The sequence below is a fragment of the Mustela nivalis genome (assembly GCF_964662115.1).
Source record: "Mustela nivalis genome assembly, chromosome: 15".
Lineage (NCBI taxonomy): Eukaryota > Metazoa > Chordata > Mammalia > Carnivora > Mustelidae > Mustela > Mustela nivalis.
Window position 1 is genome coordinate 36495393 of NC_139034.1, and position 22727 is coordinate 36518119.

The window sequence follows — 22727 nt, forward strand, 5'->3', positions numbered from 1 at the left end:
GAAACACAACAAAATCACAGGACTCTCAATTGCCACCGCTGTGAGTTTCTTACCCAGTTCCACATATTAGGAAAACTTTGTTATTGGTATTTTGAATTAATTTTTAGTGGTTAACCTTTTATTAGTTTTTTTGGTCATTTTCAGCAACAGTGATCACCTTTCATGCTGATCCAATAAAATGAGCTGATGGAAACATGGGTTATTTGGAAATATTAGCACAGGGATAGCCATACAATGGATGCAGAGAAAAAAATGATTAACTTCATGCTAAGCTTTAGCTGTAATAATCAGAAAATGATACTTGATCGGGCAACACTGCTGACATTCTTGTTTAAAAAGCACACAAAGAACTCCGACCACAGGACAATGCATATTAGATTACTGCCCGTTTGCAGGACACAGGACATAAGCCAAGCTATAAGCATATAACAAAAGAGGAGCAGGAGAGAGCATTCTGTTTTGCTGGGAAATTTTCAAAAGCAGAAGAGTAGCACAAAGGAAATACCTTAAGATCTCGCCTTTCCAGATGCAAAAGTTCAGCCCCTCTGATGTCATGACGGATGAAGATTTCTCTGTACTCTCCCAAACTGAGCAGCTCCAGCCAAGCAGCAACTTCCTCTGTGCCCCATTTTTGAACTACCAAAGTTAAGAGCAAAACCCCCATAATTTCTACATGCTCAATGCATTACAAAGCAAAGGTTGGCCAAAGAAGATGCAAAACAGAGTACAGCGGCAGTGCCAGCAGAGGGAAAGGTTAAAGGTGTCATTTCCACGAAACCCCAATTTCACTTTTTCCCCCATGCAGGTTACAGACTCTCCATCCACACAGAAATCCAACTATGAAGAGACATTCACTGATGTGCATGGGTGCCTTTACCTTCAGCTCAATTTCCTCTCCAAGCCACCCACACCACACAATCCAAATAAAATATGTACTTCTCATGATTAGGATCAACAGTCCGCGATCCAAATACACTCTGATGATTTCCTTAAGACCGCATATGAAATCAGTTATAATTGAATTAGCTACAAGTGCTAATGAAAATTGAAAATCTGACATGGGCTTCTGAATTTTACTTCAGGTGCGGCTGAATTCAAGTAATGACTTCATTGATTTTAATTATTAACAAGGATAGCACTAAATGTGTTGTTAGCTCACTTTAAGGTCCTCTGGAAACTGTCAATACTGCTAAGAGGAGTTGCACTGTTATTTTTCAATATGTATCATTGTTTTATACATTTTATTCAACATTGATTAGCTTAATTCAAATTTATTTGGTTGTAAAATGCTGTATTTGAGGATGACTGGGTGGCTTAGTCGGTTAAGCCTCTGCCTTCAGCTCAGGTCATGATCTCAGGGTCCTGGGATTCAGTCCCACACTGGGCTCCTTGCTCAGCAGGGAGCCTACTACTCCCTCTGCCTGCCACTCCCCCTGCTTGTGCTCTCTCTCTCTCTCTGACAAATAAGTAAAATCTTTAAAAAAAAAATAAATAAAATGCCATATTTGATTTTAAAATGCCCTTCAACAGCTGCTCTACAATTGTCAAAAATTAGATCACTTTTTCAAAGGAGCTAGCTCCCTTGGAAGGATAATAAAGTGACTGGATTGTGAAAGGCACCTGTCGCCATGTACACAGAACTTGCAGGGGCCTCGGCAACACTGTCGCATTAAAAGTAATTTCTAGGGCAAGGGGGAAAGGGAACCAGACAAAAAACACCAAAGGCAGTTTAATCTTTGCTTGAGAATGCAAGTGTCACTGTAGACTGTGATGACTTAGGGGTGGAAATGGTGCAGTAAGTCCTTGGAACAGGAGAAAGGCAATGTGTAACTTTAGGTGGAAAAGTCTATTTAGCAAGCTAAAGGAGTAACTGAAAGTTTCTACATTCCTTTTATCAAAGGGATGTAGACTTCAAACTCTGAAGGAGAAAAAGAAATTATACACCGATGTTACGAGAGACAAAGGACCGTCTCAACAGATGCATGGATGTCCACTAAACGGATAGAAGCAAACCAGCGCCCACCTTGTTTTCTTGTGTACTTCATTACTATAGACCCCTACCGTTTGGGTGGATTACTTTAGGTGTGACAGGATTTGCTTTATTGTGGTAAAATGAACATAAAATAAAATTCACCATTCTAACCATCCTATGGTGTACAATCCAGTGGCATTTAGTACCTCCATAACGTGCAGGGGTTGCCACAAATAATTCCAGAACATTTTTATCGCCTCCGTGACATGGCTTTAAGAAGTTATCTTTTGCACAGGGTTCTACTTTCCCTTCCAGTGCGGATCACCTACCAGGCTGTGAACTTGTCTTCTGCTTCTGAACCTTTTCCTTTTTAAACTTTGGCACGATCCGAAAGACTGTGCTTCTGCTGTTTCTCTTGGTGCAATCCATGGGGGGCTCCTGTTTGAGTGGGGCAAGAAAGGGATTTGCTCAGGACGTGAAGAGAAGGAAACCTCACTCTGATCTTAAAGTCAGCACAGGAATAGGTTATGAACACAACACACTGTTGGAGTGGTGACTTGTTAAAAATTAGAGACCATGATGCTACATACTCCTGAAAATGGACTGAAGCCTGTGAGACACTTTTGTTCACGGAAAAGCCTTTGCTCGCCTGTTCAAGAGCAGCACATTTGAAAGTGGTGCTCGAAATTTATTCTCCCTTGAATATCTCTTTTTCAAATTCTATTGTCACAAAGTCTGCATTTATAGAGAAGTGGGCCACATTTTACATACCGCATCTTCGTTTGGGTGTAAGATATAGTAAAGCCATGGAATCTCCGTTAACTTCTGCAGCTCCACCTCCACGGAATGTAAGGCATTAGAAACGCGCTCCTCATGTGGGGATTCTAACTGCTGTTTACCAGCATATTTCAAAAAACAAAATAAAACAAGGCTCAGTGACCAATCTCAAACAGAAGAAATTCGTTTTACTTTGACAACGAACATCCTCATCTCTTATGAGGCTAGTCTAGGTTATTGTTAGTAAGATAAAGGAATATAGAGGGGTGCCTGGGTGGCTCAGTAGGTTAAGCAACTGCCTTCAGCTTAGGTCATGATCCCAGGGTTCTGCGATCTAGCCCCGCATGGGGCTCCCTGCTCAGAGGGGAGTCTGTTTCTCCCTCTCCCTCTGCCAGCTGCTCTGCCTACTTGTGTGCGCTCTCTCTCTGTCAAATAAATATATAAAATCTTTAAAAAAAAAAGAAAAAAGGAATATGGGAAAGAAAGAACAGATTATTTTATATTGAGCTCACTTTTTAAAAATCTGGACAGATTTATCCATACTTTTCAAAGATAATACAAGTAGGTAGTGTGACTTCAATAATGTCACAGAAAAAAAGTATTGCTTTTGGTGGTTTTCTTTCTTTCTTTTTTGTAAATTCTTTCCTCTCTCCCTCCCTTCCAATCCATGCATCCATCCACCCACTCTGCCTGCTTGTTAGTAAGTAATCTCACTATTCTACTTCTTTGTGGCAAAAATCCTTCCAATTTCCATAGGTCGCTATGTAAGCAAATAATACTATTTTTAAAAAACGGTCAAAATCATGTCACATCATAAGAAATGCTTGGAACAGAAATCTCCCAGAGAATTAAAATAATAAGTTTAAGGGGGAAAAAAAAACCCCACAAATCTCAAACAAACAAAAAAGCTGTTGTAAAAATCAGGGCAAGAGCAAAATGCCCAATGGTTTGCAATCTGAGAGAGGGTTTGGAAACTTTAAGGGGAATTTAACCGGTCACTTATAATAACTATCCACTTATTTGATGCAGCTATTAAAATGCACTTAGAAATTCAATAGTAAAGGTGAAATAAACACTGTTACGTGTGGAACAGGAAGGGAGGTGACTGCCTTCTGGTCCTGGCTTTGTCACTAAGCCAGCAACCAAGGGAAGGCTGACCAATGGTAGGAGTCTTAGTTTCTTCCTTAACAAACAGTAGAGTGACTAGATTATTTCTATGGTCTATTCCAGCAAACCAATCCTTTCAAAATTTACTTTAAGATTGTTGAGCATCTACATATAGGTTCATAGAACTTTAAAATGAACGTTCAGTGAAATCGTCACTGTTATTTATTATGGTCGTTCTTTTTTTCTTCTCAGTTATTCAAGGTATTTACCATTTCTAGTAGTTAAGAAAAATATGGAGATTCTCCAGCTTGTCATGTAAAATTTACCACTTTCCTTTGAGTCTAAGAATATATATCTTATAGAATTGATAACATGGTATTGCATACTCATTCTAGAAGCAAAATAAAGTGTAAAGCTTAGTTGATCTCAGATATGATTGACACTGTGTTATGATGTCAATATGGTCAAAGGTTTTGAAAAAATTCACTCGTATACATTTTAAACTAAACACTCATATTTGACAATGACAGAAGTAGATCAAAATGACTAAGAGTGTGCGCGTGGTCCTTCTATAAGAACATAATATAATTGGTAAATATTAATCAACTAACACTCAGTAGGTGCTTTCAGTGGAGAGAACTAAAATATAGAACAAGTTATGTTTCTAGTTGTTGTCAGATATGTAAAACATATCTTTTATATTTCAAATAAGACAAAATATACATGTCCTTCACCTAAAAAGGGGGATCAAAGTCACAGCTCACTGGATTTCACTGGACCAATTTTAGAAGAGCAACAAGAAGATTCTGGTTAATAACAGAAGTGCCAAGAATTGGCAAAATATTCCACTGGTTTTATCAAAAATATAACCAATGTGTCTTCCTGAAAGTTTTCTTTCTGGCCATAGCAGAGGCAGCCACGTCCTGCCCTGAGGAAGTTGTTCTTCAGCTTCCTCTGGAGATGGTAAGAGCCAGGGATGTCATTCATCCCTGAAGCTTCTCTTTTCAGATGATGAAAGATGCTCCAAGGATGGCGCCCTTCTGGACTCCAATCGAACAGAAACTCCCAGCACAGTTACTTCGTTCACTAGACTGTGACACACCTCCCATTTTCCCACTATGCCAGATACTATGACTTTTACTACCACTTTAATTTAGGCATCTATTTTCCAAAGCCAGAGAGAAAACTACAGTCAAGAGGAAAGTTGTAAGACCATCACGGACTAGTTCATCAGAATCGTGACAAGGAAGAGGAAAATAGCTAAATGCATCATAAATCATCAGGCTTTCTACACAGTGACAGCAGCGCATGTGAAAAACCCACAATTGAACGCTAGGTGGCGAGAGGACCCCATATTCTAGAACTTTTGAAACCAGTGAGAGAATAAAAGGCTGACAAGGCAGACTCTGGGCAAAGCAAACTGGACATCTGTGGACTTCTAGCACTTGAGGTCCACGGAACGTGGTCAGATTCAGACCTGCCCAAAGCTTCATTTCCAGCACCGATCTGAGTTAATCTAGAGATAAGGCTAGCTCTTGATTTAGTTCTTGAAACATCGAGTCTATAAAGTGTTGCCCTTTCAGTAAAGCTAAGCACTGCATCAATCATATTTCAAATGTTAATTTTGGGAACAAAGCCGATGATTTCCTCTACTTCTCTGCCACCAGGAAGTAATGAGCTCCAAAGGAATGCCTGCTACACTGCAGAAGGTTCAAGTCTCTCAAAGCTGACTGGGGAGAACAGGACTGCATGACAACCTGGTGGCATCTGTGAGAGGAGACTTCTACCCCCGTTAGCCCAAATCATAACTCCCTGGGGTAGCCAGGCATTTTCTGGAAGGCAAAATCCAGGTAAAAGGGAAGCCCCAAGGATGGAGCCAGGAGGCTGCTCTAAATTAGAATCCGAGGAATGAATGTATGAACAAAGCCGAGGCCCACACACGGGTCACCATTGTGTTACCAGTCATCTCTTCCTTACCAAAGGGACCCTGCCCACTAGCAAAGATTCTGTTTCATTATAAAGTGCCTTCACATTGATGGCTATTTCCGTGGCAGTGTCTCTCGTAAGACTCTAGAAAAAAAAACAACACATCAAAGACAAGTAGTTCTGGATTAGGTTGGGATTCAATCATCAGCAAATACTTAACATTTCATTCTTCCCATAAATTCACATCACATGTATTTTTACAACTCAACTCCAATACTATTATAACTGAACGATTTCACACTCGTATTTGTTCACAGGGTTATTTCTTCGAATCCTTACATCTCAGAACCAAAGTAGTGCTCTGACTGTGGTTACACACTTAGGCCCCTATCTCCCACACACAAACGTGTGGATACTCGCAACCACATACACATGTCCCCACAAAACTGTTCAGTCAAAGAAAATGATGCTGTATCAGATAATGGGGTATTTTCAGATCACACTCAGTTCTTTCCACTGACTTTCATTCTCAGAAGTTCCGGCCGGCGTGTTTTTTAGACTTTCACCTTGAGGACTAGCACTTATGAATTAATTTAGGTAACTTCCATTGAATAATTAAAAGAATAAGTGAAACCATATGATACTTGACTCTCTCTGCTTGACTTATTTCACTCAGCATAATCTTTTCCAGTCCCGTCCATGTTGCTACAAAAGTTGGGTATTCATCCTTTCTGATGGAGGCATAATATTCCATAGTGTATATGGACCACATCTTCCTTATCCAATCATCCGTTGAAGGGCTTCTTGGTTCTTTCCACAGTTTGGCGACCGTGGCCATTGCTGCTATGAACATTGGGGTACAGATGGCCCTTCTTTTCACTACATCTGTATCTTTTGGGTAACTACCCAGGAGTACAATTGCAGGGTCATAGGGAAGCTCTATTTTTAATTTCTTGAGGAATCCCACAACTGGAAGGGGAGGTGAACCATGAGAGACTATGGACCCTGAAAAACAAACTGAGGGTTTTGAAAGGGTGAGGGGTGGGAGTCTGGGGGAGCCAGGTGGTGGGTATTAAGGAGGGCATGGACTGCATAGAGCACTGGGTGTATAACGTTATCACCAGGTTTCTCTAAGCCACAGCCTTGTACCATGTATCACACTTCAAAAGAATTGTATTCTTTCCTTTTTTATTTTTAACACCAACCTTAAAAAAATTATAGAAGTTACAAAATTGCAGCATCTACATTAAGAAGTTTACCTACTTTACCAGTTTCATAGAACAAAATGAAGTGGGAATAACTTCTGTACACAGCCTCGACAATGAATGAGCACCTCTAATAAAACACGTGGTATATGGTTTGCCCTACATCAAGGTGCAGGGGAGAAGGTGACAGAAAGAACAAGGAGGGATGGCGGCAGCTCGAAGGAGAAGGAGTGCAAGGAAGATGGCAAGGCGTCGAGTGATTGAAAGAGAAATGTGGAAACAAGGAAGAGACTTTAAAGGAATGGAATGGGAAAATGGCAGGAAAAGAAAAATAAAAACATGGCCACAAAGTTTTCACAAGCTTCTGGCAGACACTCCTATAGACTGTCCAGAGCTGTTTCAAAGGGCATGGCCCATGTTATCGCATCGAAATATACATGTAATACATAACAATCTGTGGAATGAGAATTTACCACGAGCGCCTCACCTCTGGGAAGCGTGGGTTGGCTTTATTTAGGGCGTGGGAGCATGCATTCACAGCATGGGCCAGCTCTTGTTCCAAGAGACAATGGATTGTGGCTGCGTCACAGATCCTGAAAGCAAAAATGAGGCAGGTGAACAAAAAAAAATTTGAGCATTGCTGTAGAAATGAGCAAGTGTAGAAATGGGAGAGTGAGACAAGTTTAAAAAAAAAAAATAGGGAATATTTTAAAATGGGTTCAGCTCAATTATGAATAACAAAGCACAGGTTTATAAAATTCAGACCCTGCTGCAACAAAGAATGTAAAACCCAAAATCTTTATAGGAAAAGTTAGGCTTAGAATCACAGAGACACACACTAAGGTACATTTTGGAAGAAAAAAATACAGCAACACTTCATTTTAAAGTATCACTGGCAAGTGAGATGGGGCAGAGCAGAAACTTCATCTTTTTTTTTTTTTTCATCTTTTATTCATTGCAACTTCAACCAGGAACAAATAAAACAAAGTAGGGGAAGAACATGGCCATATTTATCATCTGTACGCTAGGTGCTTTACATACATTATCTAATTTAATATTCACAACTTAAAAGGTAGCTGTGATTAATTTTCTCCACTTTATAGATGAAGATCTTGAGGGATTCGGTAAATATGCAAAGCTAAGAAGTCATGGAGCCAGGATTTGAATCTATGTCTATCACAGTCCCAAAGTCTGTTGTACCGAACAGACAGGATCCTGGAGGACACTAAGGCCAAAGAAAAAAGGAGGACAAGTTCCACCGATTGCTGGAAAATGATGGAAAGTTGGAGGATGAGCAAGAAGGCAAAACTATGCAAATCCTTTTTGCTTCTAACATCTATAAGGAGAATGATCTTTGCACTAGAAAGAGTAAAACAAGAAAAGAGACTAGGCCTGTATTGTTGAGTCAACAGGAAAGTACGAGAGTGCTTAATTCCTCAAGATCATACAAATGGTATCCAAGCCACAAAGACATTTGGAAATGTCATCTCAAATATTTCTACTGATAACCTTGAGAAATCATAAAGAATGTGTTACTTATCAGAAGAATGCAGTTGGGTAAATGTTATTCTAATTTTCAAAAAAAGGAAAAGAAATAAATCAATTTCAGAACAACATTTCCAATTGCCTACTAAAATTTCCTCCCAGGTCTCTCTCTCTTTTTTTGTTTAAGATTTATTCATTTATTTGAGAGAAAGAGAGAACATGTGTTCATGAGTCAGGGGAGGGGATGGTGCAGAGGTAGACTCCTGCTGAGTGCGGAGCCTAATGTGAGCCTCTTTTTCATAACCCTGATGTCATAACGTGAACAGAAACCAAGAGTCAGATGCTTAATTGACTGAGCCACCCAGGTGCCCCTCCTCCTAAACATTTCTAATGTAGGTTAAATTCTGGAAGTTCAACATGGACCCTTTCATTTTTCCTCTCAACTCTACTTTCCCTCCTGAATCCTATGGTTCCATCAAAGGTTCCACAGTCCATCCATCCATTCACTAGAACCTGAGGGTCATCCTGTCTCCTAATTCAGGCCATTCAACAATTTTAGATCATAATTAATATTAAGTCTCTCTTCTTTCCATCTCTACTACCTCCATCATTTCCTATCAGGACCATCCTAAGAGCATTTACCCTGCCCTTGCTTTGTTATCTTGCAAACAATGCTACACATTGCTTCCAGAAGCATCTGGATAAGACCTGGCCCCTCCTCCCTTCTCCAACCACATTTCCTCCTCTCTCACATATACCATGCCCTCCCCAGTTCCCTGAGATTTCCTAAAAGTACTCCATTCACACTCCTCTGGACCTCTGCCCAAGCTTGTTCCCATGTTGAGAATGTTCCTTCTCTTACTCTCCCATCAGGGCTTGGCTAAGATCACTTTTTTCAGGCAGCCCTCCTTTGCATTCTTGGCCTCCTGTGTGTATCCACAGCGCCCTACTGAGCCCTGTGATGGCACTCTAGCCACACTTTCTCTCTTACCATCCTGTCCACAAATTAAGAAGAGGACTACAACCCAGCCATTTTGGTGCCCCCCACTGCTGAATATGGTGGTTGGCATGCAGAAGAGATTCAAAATTATTTGTTGAATACTGAATGAGTAAGTTCTGAAAGTAGATGAGTAAGCCTGATTTTCATCTCTTGCAAATTAGAAATAACAACAACAACACATATGGGGAACCAAATTAGGTTGACCAAATGCAGGTCTGGCCAACCTTCACTTCCCTTTTCTTGATAAAGTTATTTGGTTAGTTGACAGGAAGTTAATTTAGGAAGTATATTTGATTTCAAGGGAGATAATACAGATAGTATATTTTGATTTCAAGAAAATGCTGTAGTTCTATTTTTAATTTTTTGAAAAAATCTTCCATGCTATTCTCCATAGGTTATTAGTTAGATTGATTATGGTAATTGTTTTATAATGTATACATATATCATATTATCATTTGTAGACCTTATATACATATATATGTGATTTTGTCAATTATTCTTCAATAAAGCTGGAAAAGCAAACAAAACAAAACAAAACAAAACAAAACAAAAAAACCCAAAACCCTGCAAATTGGGAGTCCACAGAAGTTGTTTATATTACCCTAAAACGGATCTCTCTGTGATGAAAGGCTGAGATGTACAATAATGCAGTTTTATGCATTTAACTAACTAAATACTCATATTCTCTTACCTTGCTTCTAAGCCACTCAGTATCTTGAGTTATCATACTTTATTCTAATTCTTAATGTTGGGGTCTCTAGCAGTAGGAAGTTCAAATCTTTTCTCTCATATCTTTAACATCTAGGACATTTTAGGTTTCCAACAAATATTTATGTATTTATTTAAGATTTTATTTATTTATTTGAGAGAGAATGTGGGAGAGAGCATGAAGGGGGGACGGACAGAGGGAGAAGCAGACTCCCCACTCAGCAGGGAGCCCGATGAGGGACTTGATCCTGGGACTCCAGGATCATGACCTGAGCCGAAGACAGTCCCTTAACCAACTCAGCCACCCAGGTGCCCTCCAACAAATATTTAAAGAGCTTTGTTTTCCTTCTTTTCTTTTTCAACATCTTTATCAGTGACCAGATGAAAGTGGAAAGACTATAATAGCTACCATTCACAGAACACTATATATGTCAGTTGTGATGTGCTATTAAGTTCTTTATGTGGTGGGTCTCATTTAGCTTTCACAATGACCTACAGAGTACCTCTTACTATCTCCATTTGGTAGAGAAGATTTAGGTGAAGAAGGGATAAGAAACTTGTCCATGGTTGGCCTCCCTTCCCCCAACAAAGTTGACTCCTGGGTCATCGTGATTTTTATCTGTTTCACGCTCCTGGAACTTGTGTTTTCATCTCTTCCCTTTCTGTCTACTAGAATGAACTCCTATGTGGTCGGTCTCCCAATCTCTAGATATGTCTTTGGAAACTGGTTCTCAGACTTTTCCCACCTAAATTTCCTTGGGAGCAGGGCTTAATATTTATATTTCCTTCTACATTCCAGAAGCATTTAATTAATAATTATAAGGTAACATATACATAAGTAATACAGCACAAAGACCGTGTAAAACTGGGAAAATAAACAGTAACAGAAAAGAGCACCGTGTGGTAGGGTAAGTTAGCCAAGCTCTCCACCGGGTTTCAGGAAGTCCAAAGTCTGTTCTGCAGAGAACACAGGAGTGTGTGTGTATGTGTGTGTGTGTTGGAGAGGGTTTAATTGAGGCATAAATGAGGCAACAAATGAGGTAGGAGAGTAGATGTATCTCTTTTAGATAGTCCCAACGATGGACATTACTGATCAAAACTAAAAAACAAACCTGGTCAAGACCAGAGTTGTTCTCGCCTGCAGCAAGCAGAGCCACCCTACCTAGTAATGAGCTCCTCTGCGGCCTGGGAGCAGAGCTGCATCTGGGACACTTCTTCTGTTGCCAAGTCAACAGCATGCTGGATGTACAAATGGGTTCGAAGAACTGGTTTACCGGAATCACACTTTTGTTTATCCTCCCAAGATTTCAGCGTGCTTTCAAACGCCTATTTAACAACAATGTTGCAAGGAACTGTTAGTTTGGAATACCGAGACCCATACATAAGAGTGTATTTAAATGTTATAAGAAATGACTGCTTTTTTATTTTTCCCCTAATCTGAAGCTTCATTAAAGAAATCTTAAGATACAGGAAAGCTATTTTTAAAGTTTTCCAGTGTTATCATAACAAATAAGTAATGTAATCAGTGATGAGGAGGGTATCACTGAAAAGTTTTTTAAAAGACAGCTTCAATTTAGGCTTCAATCTGTACTTGAAAGGCATAATAGACAAGATCAAGATGGATAGTGGCAGTCTTTGATCTTAATTAAAACATATACTGGAAAAGGCAAAACTATGGAGACAGGTGTTGAGGTAAGAGAGGGAGTGATGGCTAGGTGGGACAGAAGGAATTTTGAGGGTAGTGAAACTAGCCTGTAGCATACTATCATGGTGGCTATAAGTGATTATATATTTCTTAAAAACTATAACATGTATAACATGAAGAGTAACCTATGACATTAATTAATCAATAATTATCAATACTGGCTCATCAACTATAATAAATATACCACACTAATATAAGATGTTAATAATAAGGGATTGGATATTAGTGAGGTAAGGAGATATGTGGGAATAGAATTAGAATTCTCTGTATTTTCTGGTCAATTTCTCTGTAAACCTAAAAAATAATAAAAATATAGACTATTAACTTTTTTTTTTTTTTTAAGAGAGAGAGAGTGCACGCATGTGCACATATGAGCCAGGTTGGGGAAAGCGGGGAAAGGAGAGAGAATCCCAAGCAGGCTCCATGCTCAGTGTGGGTCCCTATGTGGGCCTCAATCTCACAATCCTGAGATCATGACATGAGCAGAAACTGAGAGTTGGTTACTTAACCATCTGAGCCACCCAGGTGTCTCTAGTCTATTAAATTTTTAAAAAACTAAATACTTGTTCATATTTAAAACCACAATGACCTAAACGTTAGATTTGCGAGGCAATTTAAGTATTTTTCCTTGGTTTCTATTTTCCATAACAACTGAATTTTTTTTTAGTAAGCTCCATACCCAGTGTGGAGTCCAATGCAGGCTTAAACTTACAACCCTGAGATCAAGACTTGAGTTGAGATCAAGAGTCAGACACTTAACCGACGAAGCCACCCAGGTGCCCCCACAGTTTAGTATTTTTAAGAGGCTAGATAAAAATCTAGAAGAATATGTGTATACGTTTTTACATACCCTGTCCCTTGTTAGCATCTGAGCTCTGTTTTTGTGCACAATTTTGATAATTCCTGGAGGCTGAACCCATGCTTCACCATCCACCTGCACTGGGACTCCCTCATCGCCAAATATAGTGATTTTTACCGTTCGGCACTGAAATAAAATGATCCATTTTAGAAAAAAAATCATCCTGAGAAACTGACAATCTGCATTCAAGCCTGACGTTTAGTCCATTTCAGTGGAATGGAATGTATATTTTTCCAATTATCATGACATAGTAACAACTGACATGACAAGAAAGTTAACATTTTATAGATGAATAGACAGTGCAGGAGTCCTTTGGAATAGCTTCCCCAGTCCTCTAATCTGCAAAGTTAGGTTTGATTAGAGAAAACAAACCTGGGCTATTCGATGATGCTGCAGTTTAATGACCCTTGAAACTGCCATTTGCATGCTATCAAATATTGCAACGACTTCCAGGATCTTGTCATCAAATGATGGTGCAGCAAATATCTGAAAGGAAACACTGCATTACATTTCCCCTGATGAGGTTAAGGTTTACATGAAGTGGCATATCAGCAATGTAAACTCTGTAATATACATATTAAAACAAAAATTTAGGAAAATAGTAAGCAGAAAAGTAAGAAAACATTACCAGGAAATGATAATCCAAGGACAAAATAATCCACCTTTGTATAAAAATGCATTAAATATCTGTTCACACATAACTCAGATGTCTTGATAAAATGGTGCATGTGATTTTAGGAATCCTAAAATACCCAGTTCCCTTGGTATGTTCTAAGGCAAGTCTTTCAATGTGTTACAAGCAATAGGTATGTAAAATGTGCTTAATATCTTAATACAACAACTTTTTAAGGCATTTGAGAAGACGGCAACAGATACCTCAGAGAATAAAAACCATGCAGGCTTACTCTGTCTTGATGTTAAATGCATTTTTCACAAAATTAATTGAATCAAACAAATTAAATTCCAGCTGTATCACTTTGTTCCTTTTATTCTCTCTTTGACTATAATGATAAACATTTATGCCTCTGAAAAAAATTGTTCAATATCAAGTAATATTCCAATTAAAATTTTCATTGAAAATATCAGGACATGAATTTGCAAACATTGATGATTTCTTATCATCTCTGTAAGCAGAGTGCATGGTTTAAAATCCCGTCTCTGCTACTTCCTGTGTGAACTTAATGTCAGTTTCTTCACTGGTAAAATTTAGATTAAAATTGTGGGTTTTAGTAATAAATGTGAAGTTCTGAGAACACTATCTGATTACCTAGTAGGTGCTGTTAGCTTTATTTATCTTTATCTCACTGATTTCTTACCTTTAAAATATTTAAGAGTAGTTACAGGCTGAGAAAAAAATTAGCTGCTAAGTTTTATAGTTCTGTAAGATTGAAATACATTCACATAATGAAAATCGCAAATATATTCCAATTTATGTTATACTCTAAACTCTGTCTGCTCATTCAAGGACTCTGAAAAAATGGGCCAGTGGGAGCTCTTGCATTATAAGCCTGAAATAAATGGGGCTCTTTCCTTACATGTGATTCTTCAAAGACTGTAATAATCCTTTTTTTTATTGTTATGTAGATCTTAACAATTGTTCCTTCTCTTTCATTTTATTATTTTTAAAACATTTATTACATTTGCTAGGTTGTGTTTTTCCTTTTTTCGACTTTCCTGTCAAAACACAGCACTAAATTTCAAAGGCCAAATGAGCCCTCTTAACATTTCTAAAGATAAAAATAATAGTAACAGACACAAACTTAGAAAGTTAAAAAGTACAGAAGGTATTTTGGTAAGCAGAATAATATCAATTCTCCTTCCCACTCCCAAAATGTCCATGTCCTAATCTGCTAAGGTTATGAATGTTACTTTACGTTACAAAACAGACTTTGCCGAGGTCATTACAGGAGGGACCTTGAGAAGGAGAGATTATCCTAGATGACATACTGGGCCCAATGTAACCACAAAAGACACTGAAAGTGGAAGAGAAGGGCAATTGGGGATATCAGAATGATGCAGTGGGAGATTCAGGCTTCCTTTGTGGGCCTTGGAGATGGAGGAAGGGGCCATGGGCCAAGGAATGTGGGCAGTCTCTAGCATCTGGAAGGTAAAAGAAAATACTTACATCATCCTCTTTAGTTCCACCCCAAAAGTTAGTGCCTCCTGCATAGCTGGGAATGTTCAACACTGCTATTCCTTGCAGACTGGGGAGAGGAATATACTGCCCATCACACTGTAAGGTAAAAATCTTAGAGGTTAGATAAAGAGAGCAAAACTGCTAGCTGGGAAGCCACTCGAACACCCAAGACAAAGGATGACAGTGGGAAGTGTATTGGCAATGTTTGCTTTTCCTGCAAATATATTCCTACATATTACCTTTCTTTTGTTTTTCTAATTTAAAAAATCTGAAGCATATACATTCCTATGGCAGAAGTCATTACAGAAAACCAACTTAAGATAACATTTTACCTCTTCTTTCTGTCAAAATCAGGCCGTACTTTTCTGGAGTTTTTTTCAGATCACTTACAATATTCTCACTTGCATCATGGTCACCTTTGTGTTCATGTCAAGTCCTTTTGCAAGCAGGTTCAGGGAGGGCTTCTGGGTCCTAACCACCTCATCTAGCTGGTCTCTCAACTCCTGGAACTGCACTCCTGCTCTGTAACTAACTGTTGGCTGGCCAAACTCAAAGCTGGGTTTCTCAGGTAGTCAGAACCAAAACTAAGAAAAGAAAAACCATGAATGACCCAGCAATTGCACTACTGGGTATTTACCCTAAAGATACAAATGTAGTGATCCAAAGGGGCACATGCACCTGAATGTTTACAGCAGCAATGTCCACAATAGACAAACTATAGAAAGAATCTAGATGTCCACCAACAGATGAATGGATAAAGAAGATGTGGTATATATATACAAAATGGAATACTACGCAGCCATCAAAATAAATGAAATCTTGCCATTTGCGACAACGTGGATGAAACTAGAGGGTATCATGCTTAGCGAAGTAAGACAAGTGGAGAAAGACAACTATCATATGATCTCCCTGATAGGAGGAAGTGGAGATGCAACATAGGGGGTTAAGGGGGTAGGAGAAGGATAAATGAAACAAGATGGGTTTGGGAGGGAGACAAACCATAAGTGACTCTTAAGATCTCACAAAACAAACTGAGGATTGCTGGGGGGAGGGGGGTTGAGAGAAGGGGGTGGGGTTATGGACATTGGGGAGGGTATGTGCTATGGTGAGTGCTGTGAAGTGTATAAATCTGGCGATTCACAGACCTGTACCACTGGGGATAAAAATATATTATATGTTTATAAAATATTAAAAATTTAAAAAAAAGAAAAACCATGAATGTCGGGAAGTATCTTATACTCCGTGTCTTCTCATTAATCAACTTCAATGAAAATAAAAATTACCAATTAGATAGGGAAAAAAATGTCCTCTGGCTGGTGAGTAATTATACATGACAGGTAAGCAAATTCTTCCTGAGTAGGAGGTTTACTCCTTCATTTTAAAAGAGGAGAGCTTGCAGAGGTCATACATACAACAGATGCTATAGTTTCATTAATTCTTACAATAAAAAGTAATTAACATAACTTTATAAAACTTGCATTTTAATGCCTGATTGAAATGATCTCTAAACTGTAGAACAAATGAAAATCCAATTTTCAACCATTTTAGATAACAAAATATTTTACACTTGATTATATTCCCTCGTGCATTTTTTATATTTTCTTTTTTTTCCCATGAAAATACATTCGAAGGTCTATACTCTATCCTAGCACGTAGGGCCATTCCTGGCACACAGCTAAGGCTCACTGTGTATTTATTAAAATGAGCAAACATTAAATATTGAGTAGATTAATAAACTTTTTCTGAATCTGTATCTTTGTGTGCTTTAGAACAAGCAGTTTAAAACATATAACTAACTTAAAGGAAATGGAAGATACGCCAGTAACATCCATCTTAATTTCTCAGCGAGGATAAACCAAACCAGCTGATCATGTTCATGTGCTCCAGAGTGGAAGGCATAATGAGTTTATCTTTACTTGGACGTTTAGTTGATAATGAATGAGCTAGGCAATTCTGTAGTCTAGGTAACACCTAAAATAATAACGCTGTTTAATTTAATGAGCTGAGGACTTAAGGTTTGCACACTTTTCTGTACATAGGATTTTCCTTAAATTAAAGATACCTGGTTATAAAAAGATACAAGATAGGAAAGACATGTGTATCAGCATCAACTATGAATATGGGACCAAGAGGGAAAGAAAATAAAATTCACAGAAATTAGACTTTTCACAGCCATGCCCCCAATCTTGTTTCTCCTATTAGTGAAGGAGATTTAAAAACCTTTGCCATCCTTAATATCCTCCTTACATTAGTAAAAACTACTAAAAAATTTAAATGCTCAAAATCTCTTTTTATTTTACTATTGTAAGAACTGGAACAAATACACAGTTCGATGAAAAGAGTCTATATGCTATGAATTTTTCTCAGGGATTTGTGAAATGTCAGGCATCATAGAATTGGGTCCGAATTTGTAAACGTAAATGAGAAAATCTGTGAAAATTCGTTAGAAATGCTCTCCTCTAAATGTTCTCTCCTAGCTCCACCTTCTCAGGGAGCACCACGATGCTACAGAACCATCCACATTTCAGGAGCTAATGATAATGATAACTCATATGTCATCCACAGCCAGTGTCTCCACCTCCTTTAGTATAAAGTCGATAATCACCTCCAATGGGTGTTTAAATACTTGAAGAGTCACAGAGACCAAATCAGCTCCTCAAATGTCATTATTTTTCTAAGTAAGATAATCTGAACTATCCTTACTTCAAGATGAACCTACCTCAAGCTGAACCCTCTGTTCTAAATTCTTGTATGATCTCTGTAACAACTCCCGGGTTCCAAGGACTCCATACCACATCAAGTTTTTAGTTCGGCTCCTGAAATAAATATTGGCAGACAATTCAATGGCTATTACTGATTTACTCTTTAAAGGCAGAGCAAGCAAAATAGCTAATAAATGAAATTAAAGTGGAATTACCTCCATGTAATAACATTATTACTATTACCAAAATTACCTGCATTTTTCAGGGTGCTCCTCTCTCTTATTATTAAATTCTAATGAAATTTTTGCATCTAATCCAATCCCAAAGTAATTGTTCATGACACATTTTTCTGAATATCCATCTCTGTGATAATAAGGAAAAGTACATAAAAGTCAACTTCAGATTCATTACAACAATTACAATTTGCACACAAAATAGCACTTAAAAGCATTTAAGCTTCCATGCCTTATAGATGAGACTAAAACTTAGCAGGAATTATTTCCTATTCGAATGCCATGTGTACAAGCCCAGTACATATATGTCATTTTTCATACATAATATATAAAGGGATAGTAAGCAAGGCAAAGCAGAGACAGAGTCATGGTAATGCTTTTCTATTAATTGTAATAAAACCTTCGTTCTGCTTCCTTTGTAAGCCCCTCACCAAACATACAAATGGGAGGGCCTTGCAGTCAGGAGCAAGGAAATTTCTCTCCACTTGTACTCTTATCAATGGACAAATATTCACTGAGTGGTAAAATGACCAGGTCCAGTCCACTCTTCAGGCTTCTTTGGAAAGTACAAAGATGTTTACTGTCTTTGAAGACTGTCATTAGAGAAATGAGATATAACAAAAGTATAATTAAATACAGAAGTAAAAGTTCATATTGAACTTCCAAAAAAAATGGTAGTTTTAAGAAGGGAAGAGATCCATATGGACCAAGAAGCTTCTTGAAGTAAATAAAAATACAAGCTGGTTGGGGAAAGATGAGTGATTTGGCAAGACCAAGAAGAAAGGAGGAAAAAGGAATAGCAAAAATATCGTTATGAAGGTGCCGATGAATATGCTGTTCTAGGGAAAAGTGAATATAGCTGTGTCTCATTTTGCCATAGTGTTGTTATCCGAGACCAGGGGCTGGACAGGACCTACCTCCGGAACAGATCATGAAAACCACTGTGTTTCCAATGCATCGATGTACTCATCATTATACCAACTTTTGGAATTTTCTGATGACCCTTTTTGTATGGGGAGCCAAACTTCTTGTAGTGCACTGACAATGTTACCATTAGTATAAAGCAGAAACAAGAAAAGCCAAAACAAGATATTTACAAAACTATTTTCTTACACTGAATCTGGATCAGGGTCGATAAATGGAGTTGCACCGAAAGGATCAATATTTGCTAGTAACATTTTGTTGATTATAGAACTCCCAGCAATGGAGGCAGCTAGTCCTGCTCTTAAACCTGGCCAGAAAAATAAATACATACAGGATCACATGTTAAGAAAAAGACAGAGAAAGAGCCAATGCATTGTTTTCAGGCCTGGTCTCAGGCACCTTACCCCCAAAGCATGGTTTTTCAGTGTCTGCTCTTCCCATTAGCCAAAAGTAAGAACTATGACACTGGTAATTTTAAGATTTTTGAGCCTTCTTAGGATCTATATGTTGTCATAAAAATGCAGCAGATGAAGACCCAAATAAGAGTCTCTTTGTAACAGCTTCTCATTTACCATTCTAGTGATTCTAGAACTTCAACAAATAAATATTACTTCCTTTGTTATAGCAAATGAAGTGGTAGTCTATAAGGAATTTACAATAAAAAGTGAATTACCAAGAATGTCACAGAGTTACCAGGTCCATACTCTCAAAGCATAGATAATAATAGTTTCAATTAAAAATATTAACAGAGGGGTGCCTGCGTGGGTCAGTCGGTTAAGCATCTGCCTTCGGCTCAGGTCATGATCTCAGGGTTCTGGGTTCAAGCCCTGCACTGGGCTCCCTGCTCAGTGGGGAGTCTGCTTGTCCTTTTCCCTCTCTCTCTGCCCCTACCCACCCCTTACCCCATTCTTTCTCTGTCTCTCTTTCCAATAAATAAAATCATTGGGAAAAAAATTAACTGACATACACAAAACTCTGTTGGTGTCAAGAGTAAATCCAAAATTTTAAACACAGATATTTATGAGTTTTAGAAAAACACAGTGTTTGAACATAAAAAATGAAGCATTTATCTTACCTCTAAATATGTAAAACTTCAAGCTTAATTCAACAACTAGTTAGTTTTCTACTGAGTAGTTACAATGTTCAAAGCTATCATCTACCCAACTAATTACTGACTCTAGAAGCATTAAACTCTGAGAAAGACGATAGAGTAATATGGGCCTAAGTGAACAATAAAAAGGAAAGAAGAATGAGGAAAAATATGTAATTGAGAAACAATTGGAAAGTAGGAAAAAAGTCCTTGAGCAAACACTGCTTTCCTCAACTGTGTGCTCTTTTAGAAGATTATTATTTATTTTAGCCTCAAAGTCTAGCTGATTATCAAATAATCAAGATGAATTTTACTTCATAGCTTAATTTCATAGTCTTGAATGGGTTATGGCATATTTAGTCATGCCAGTTTCTTTTATCTCTAAATAAGTGAATAAATGAAAAAAAAAATGTTCTGGTAAGGAAAAAAAGAACAGTTTGGAGATGTGAAGAACCAGACTCCAGCTGCCCTAAAGAAAAGTATAATATTTTCTTTTTTTTAAGCTTTTATTTTTCATTTATTTTAGAAGGAGAGGGAGCAAGAACAAGCACAGGCGATGGGGGAAGGGGTAGAGGCAGAGGGACTTTCTGTCCTAAGTGCGGAGCCCGTCGCAGGGCTCCATCCCACGACCCTGAGGTCATGCCCTGAGCCAAACCAAGAGTGGGAGACCTAACTGACTTCACTGCCCAGGCACCCCCAACAGTATAATATTTTAAGGTTAGCCATATTCACAGCTTTAGCCCAGAAAGTCATCCCACGGTTCCAGGTTTAAATAGATATAACCTCTAGACATGGAGACCTTTCCAGAACCAAACATGCTCCTTATCTTTCTTTCCTTACCTTTTTTATTTTAATATTTCATTGAGATATTATATACATACCATAAAATTCACCTTCTAAGTAAGTGTATAATTCAGCTGTTTGTATATATATACAAAGTTGTGCAATGATCAGTATGATCTAACTTAGAATATATTTTTTAAGATTTTATTTATTTATTTGACAGAGAAAGAGTGAGCATGCACAAGTGGTGGGGAGAGGCAGAGGAAGAAGGAAAAGCAGACTCCTCACTGAGCTGGGAGCCTGATGGGGGACTCGATCCCAGGACTCTGGGATCATGACCTGAGCCAAAGGCAGACACTTAACCGAATAAGCCACCCAGGTGTCCCTAGAACATTTTTTTTTATTACTCTCAAAACAAACTCCCTACCTGTTGGTAGTCATTTTTCCTTTCTACCCATTCCCACATCCCCAGAGCCTGGAAACCACCAACCTACTTTCTTTCCCTATGGATTTGACTATTCTGGACATCTCATATAAACGTAATCACGTAATGTGTGGCTTTTTATGTCAAGCCTCTGTCTTAGCATAACATGCTAGGAGGCAATCATGCGGCATTTATCAGTGCTTTGTTCTTTTTTAAAGGCTGAATAATAGTCCACTGTCTGCATATTGCACATTTTGTTTCTCTATCAACTGACAATTACTTGGGTTGTCTTCTATGTGGCTATGATGAGTAATGTTGCTATAAACATTACGTGCAAGTTTTTGTGTAGACATGTATATTAATTCTCATAGGTCTATAACTAGGAATTTGCTGGATTATATGTTAACTCTGTGTTTAATTCTTTGAGGAACTGCCAAACTGATTTTCCAAATTTCCTATTTCAACCAGCAATGTATGAAAGTTCCAATTTTTCCATGTCCTTGCCAATATTATCTCTCCTTTTTGATCATAGCCATCCCAGGAAGGTAAAGTGGTATCTCAGTGTGGTTTTGATTTGCATTACCCTGATGACTAATAATGGTGAGCATCTTTTCATGTGCATATTGGCCATCTGTGTATCTCTCTTGGAAAGTGTCTACTCAGATCCTTTGCCCGTTTTTAAATTGGGGTATTTGACTTTTCATTGTTGAGTCTTAAGAGTTCTTTTTATATCCTGAATGCTCGATCCTTACCGGGTATGCCATTTACAACTGTTTTCTCTTATCCTATGGATTGTCTCCCCTTCCTTTCCTCCCTCCTTCCTTTCTTTCCTTCCTTCCTTCCTTCTTTTATCCATTCATTTGTTCTTTTTGACTTACGAGAGAAACTAGTTTTTGTTTTTTCATTGTTTTTATTTGTTTTTAGAGACAGAGAGTGCAGTAGGGAGGGGTAGACAGAGAGGGAGAGAAGAAAGAATCCATGTTGGACATGGAGCCCAATGCAGGGCTCAATCTCACAACACTGAGATCATGACTCAAGCTAAAATCAAGCCTCAGACACTTAACTGACTGAGCCACCTAGGAATCCCGAGAGAACAAAGTTTCATGGGAAGCCACAACAACCCAGAATTTGCAAAAACTAAAAGTAAACACACTATTTTGATGATGGCAGATTATCAGTTGATCAGACCAACTACTCCTCCTTACTATTAGGGCAAATAGGAAAGCTGACCAAAATGTAAAATGAATTCATTTGAAGGTCATTAAGAGGTAGACCAATGATGAGAGCTTACCAGTTAACCATTAGAAAAGAAAAATGAGTTAGGTGAGCCCAGGACTTAGGGATAGATTTCTTTCTTTCCTTTCCTTTTATTTTTTTTTTTTGTTTTTCTTTTTGTTTTTGTTTGTTTTTACTTTTTATTCTATTGTGAACACTTAAGAACACTTAACATGAGCTCTATCCTCTTAACAAATTTTTAAGTGTACAAGGCAGTATTGTAATTACAATGTTGGACACGGCAGATCTCTAGAACTTATTCACCTTCCTTAACTAAAACTTTATTCATGCTGGCCTGTTTTTTGCAGGAAATTTTGTTATACGTGTAGTGGATCTTCCATTTTTGAATCAGTTTTGGTAGTCTGCATGTCTCCGGGAGTTGGTCCATTTCATTGAAGTTACCTAATTTGCTGGC

General features: G+C 38.2%; 1 protein-coding gene across 9 annotated transcripts in view; it reads right to left on the reverse strand.

The window, feature by feature from the left end:
* Positions 1 to 22727, reverse strand: part of DGKH (diacylglycerol kinase eta) — a 203198-nt gene that overhangs the window by 31203 nt on the left and 149268 nt on the right. For 6 of the 9 annotated variants that reach the window (XM_082701352.1, XM_082701359.1, XM_082701351.1 and 3 more), the window contains 12 exons: positions 18930 to 19047; positions 17836 to 17946; positions 17601 to 17697; positions 14870 to 14977; positions 13117 to 13230; positions 12736 to 12870; positions 11343 to 11506; positions 7475 to 7580; positions 5834 to 5926; positions 2744 to 2863; positions 2302 to 2410; positions 506 to 636 (listed from right to left, as the gene is read on the reverse strand). In XM_082701352.1, coding sequence (XP_082557478.1) covers positions 506 to 636; positions 2302 to 2410; positions 2744 to 2863; positions 5834 to 5926; positions 7475 to 7580; positions 11343 to 11506; positions 12736 to 12870; positions 13117 to 13230; positions 14870 to 14977; positions 17601 to 17697; positions 17836 to 17946; positions 18930 to 19047 — 1406 coding nt within the window. The remainder of the gene's footprint in view (positions 1 to 505; positions 637 to 2301; positions 2411 to 2743; positions 2864 to 5833; positions 5927 to 7474; positions 7581 to 11342; positions 11507 to 12735; positions 12871 to 13116; positions 13231 to 14869; positions 14978 to 17600; positions 17698 to 17835; positions 17947 to 18929; positions 19048 to 22727) is intronic. The other 3 variants (XM_082701356.1, XM_082701355.1, XM_082701354.1) reach the window with 2 other exon arrangements.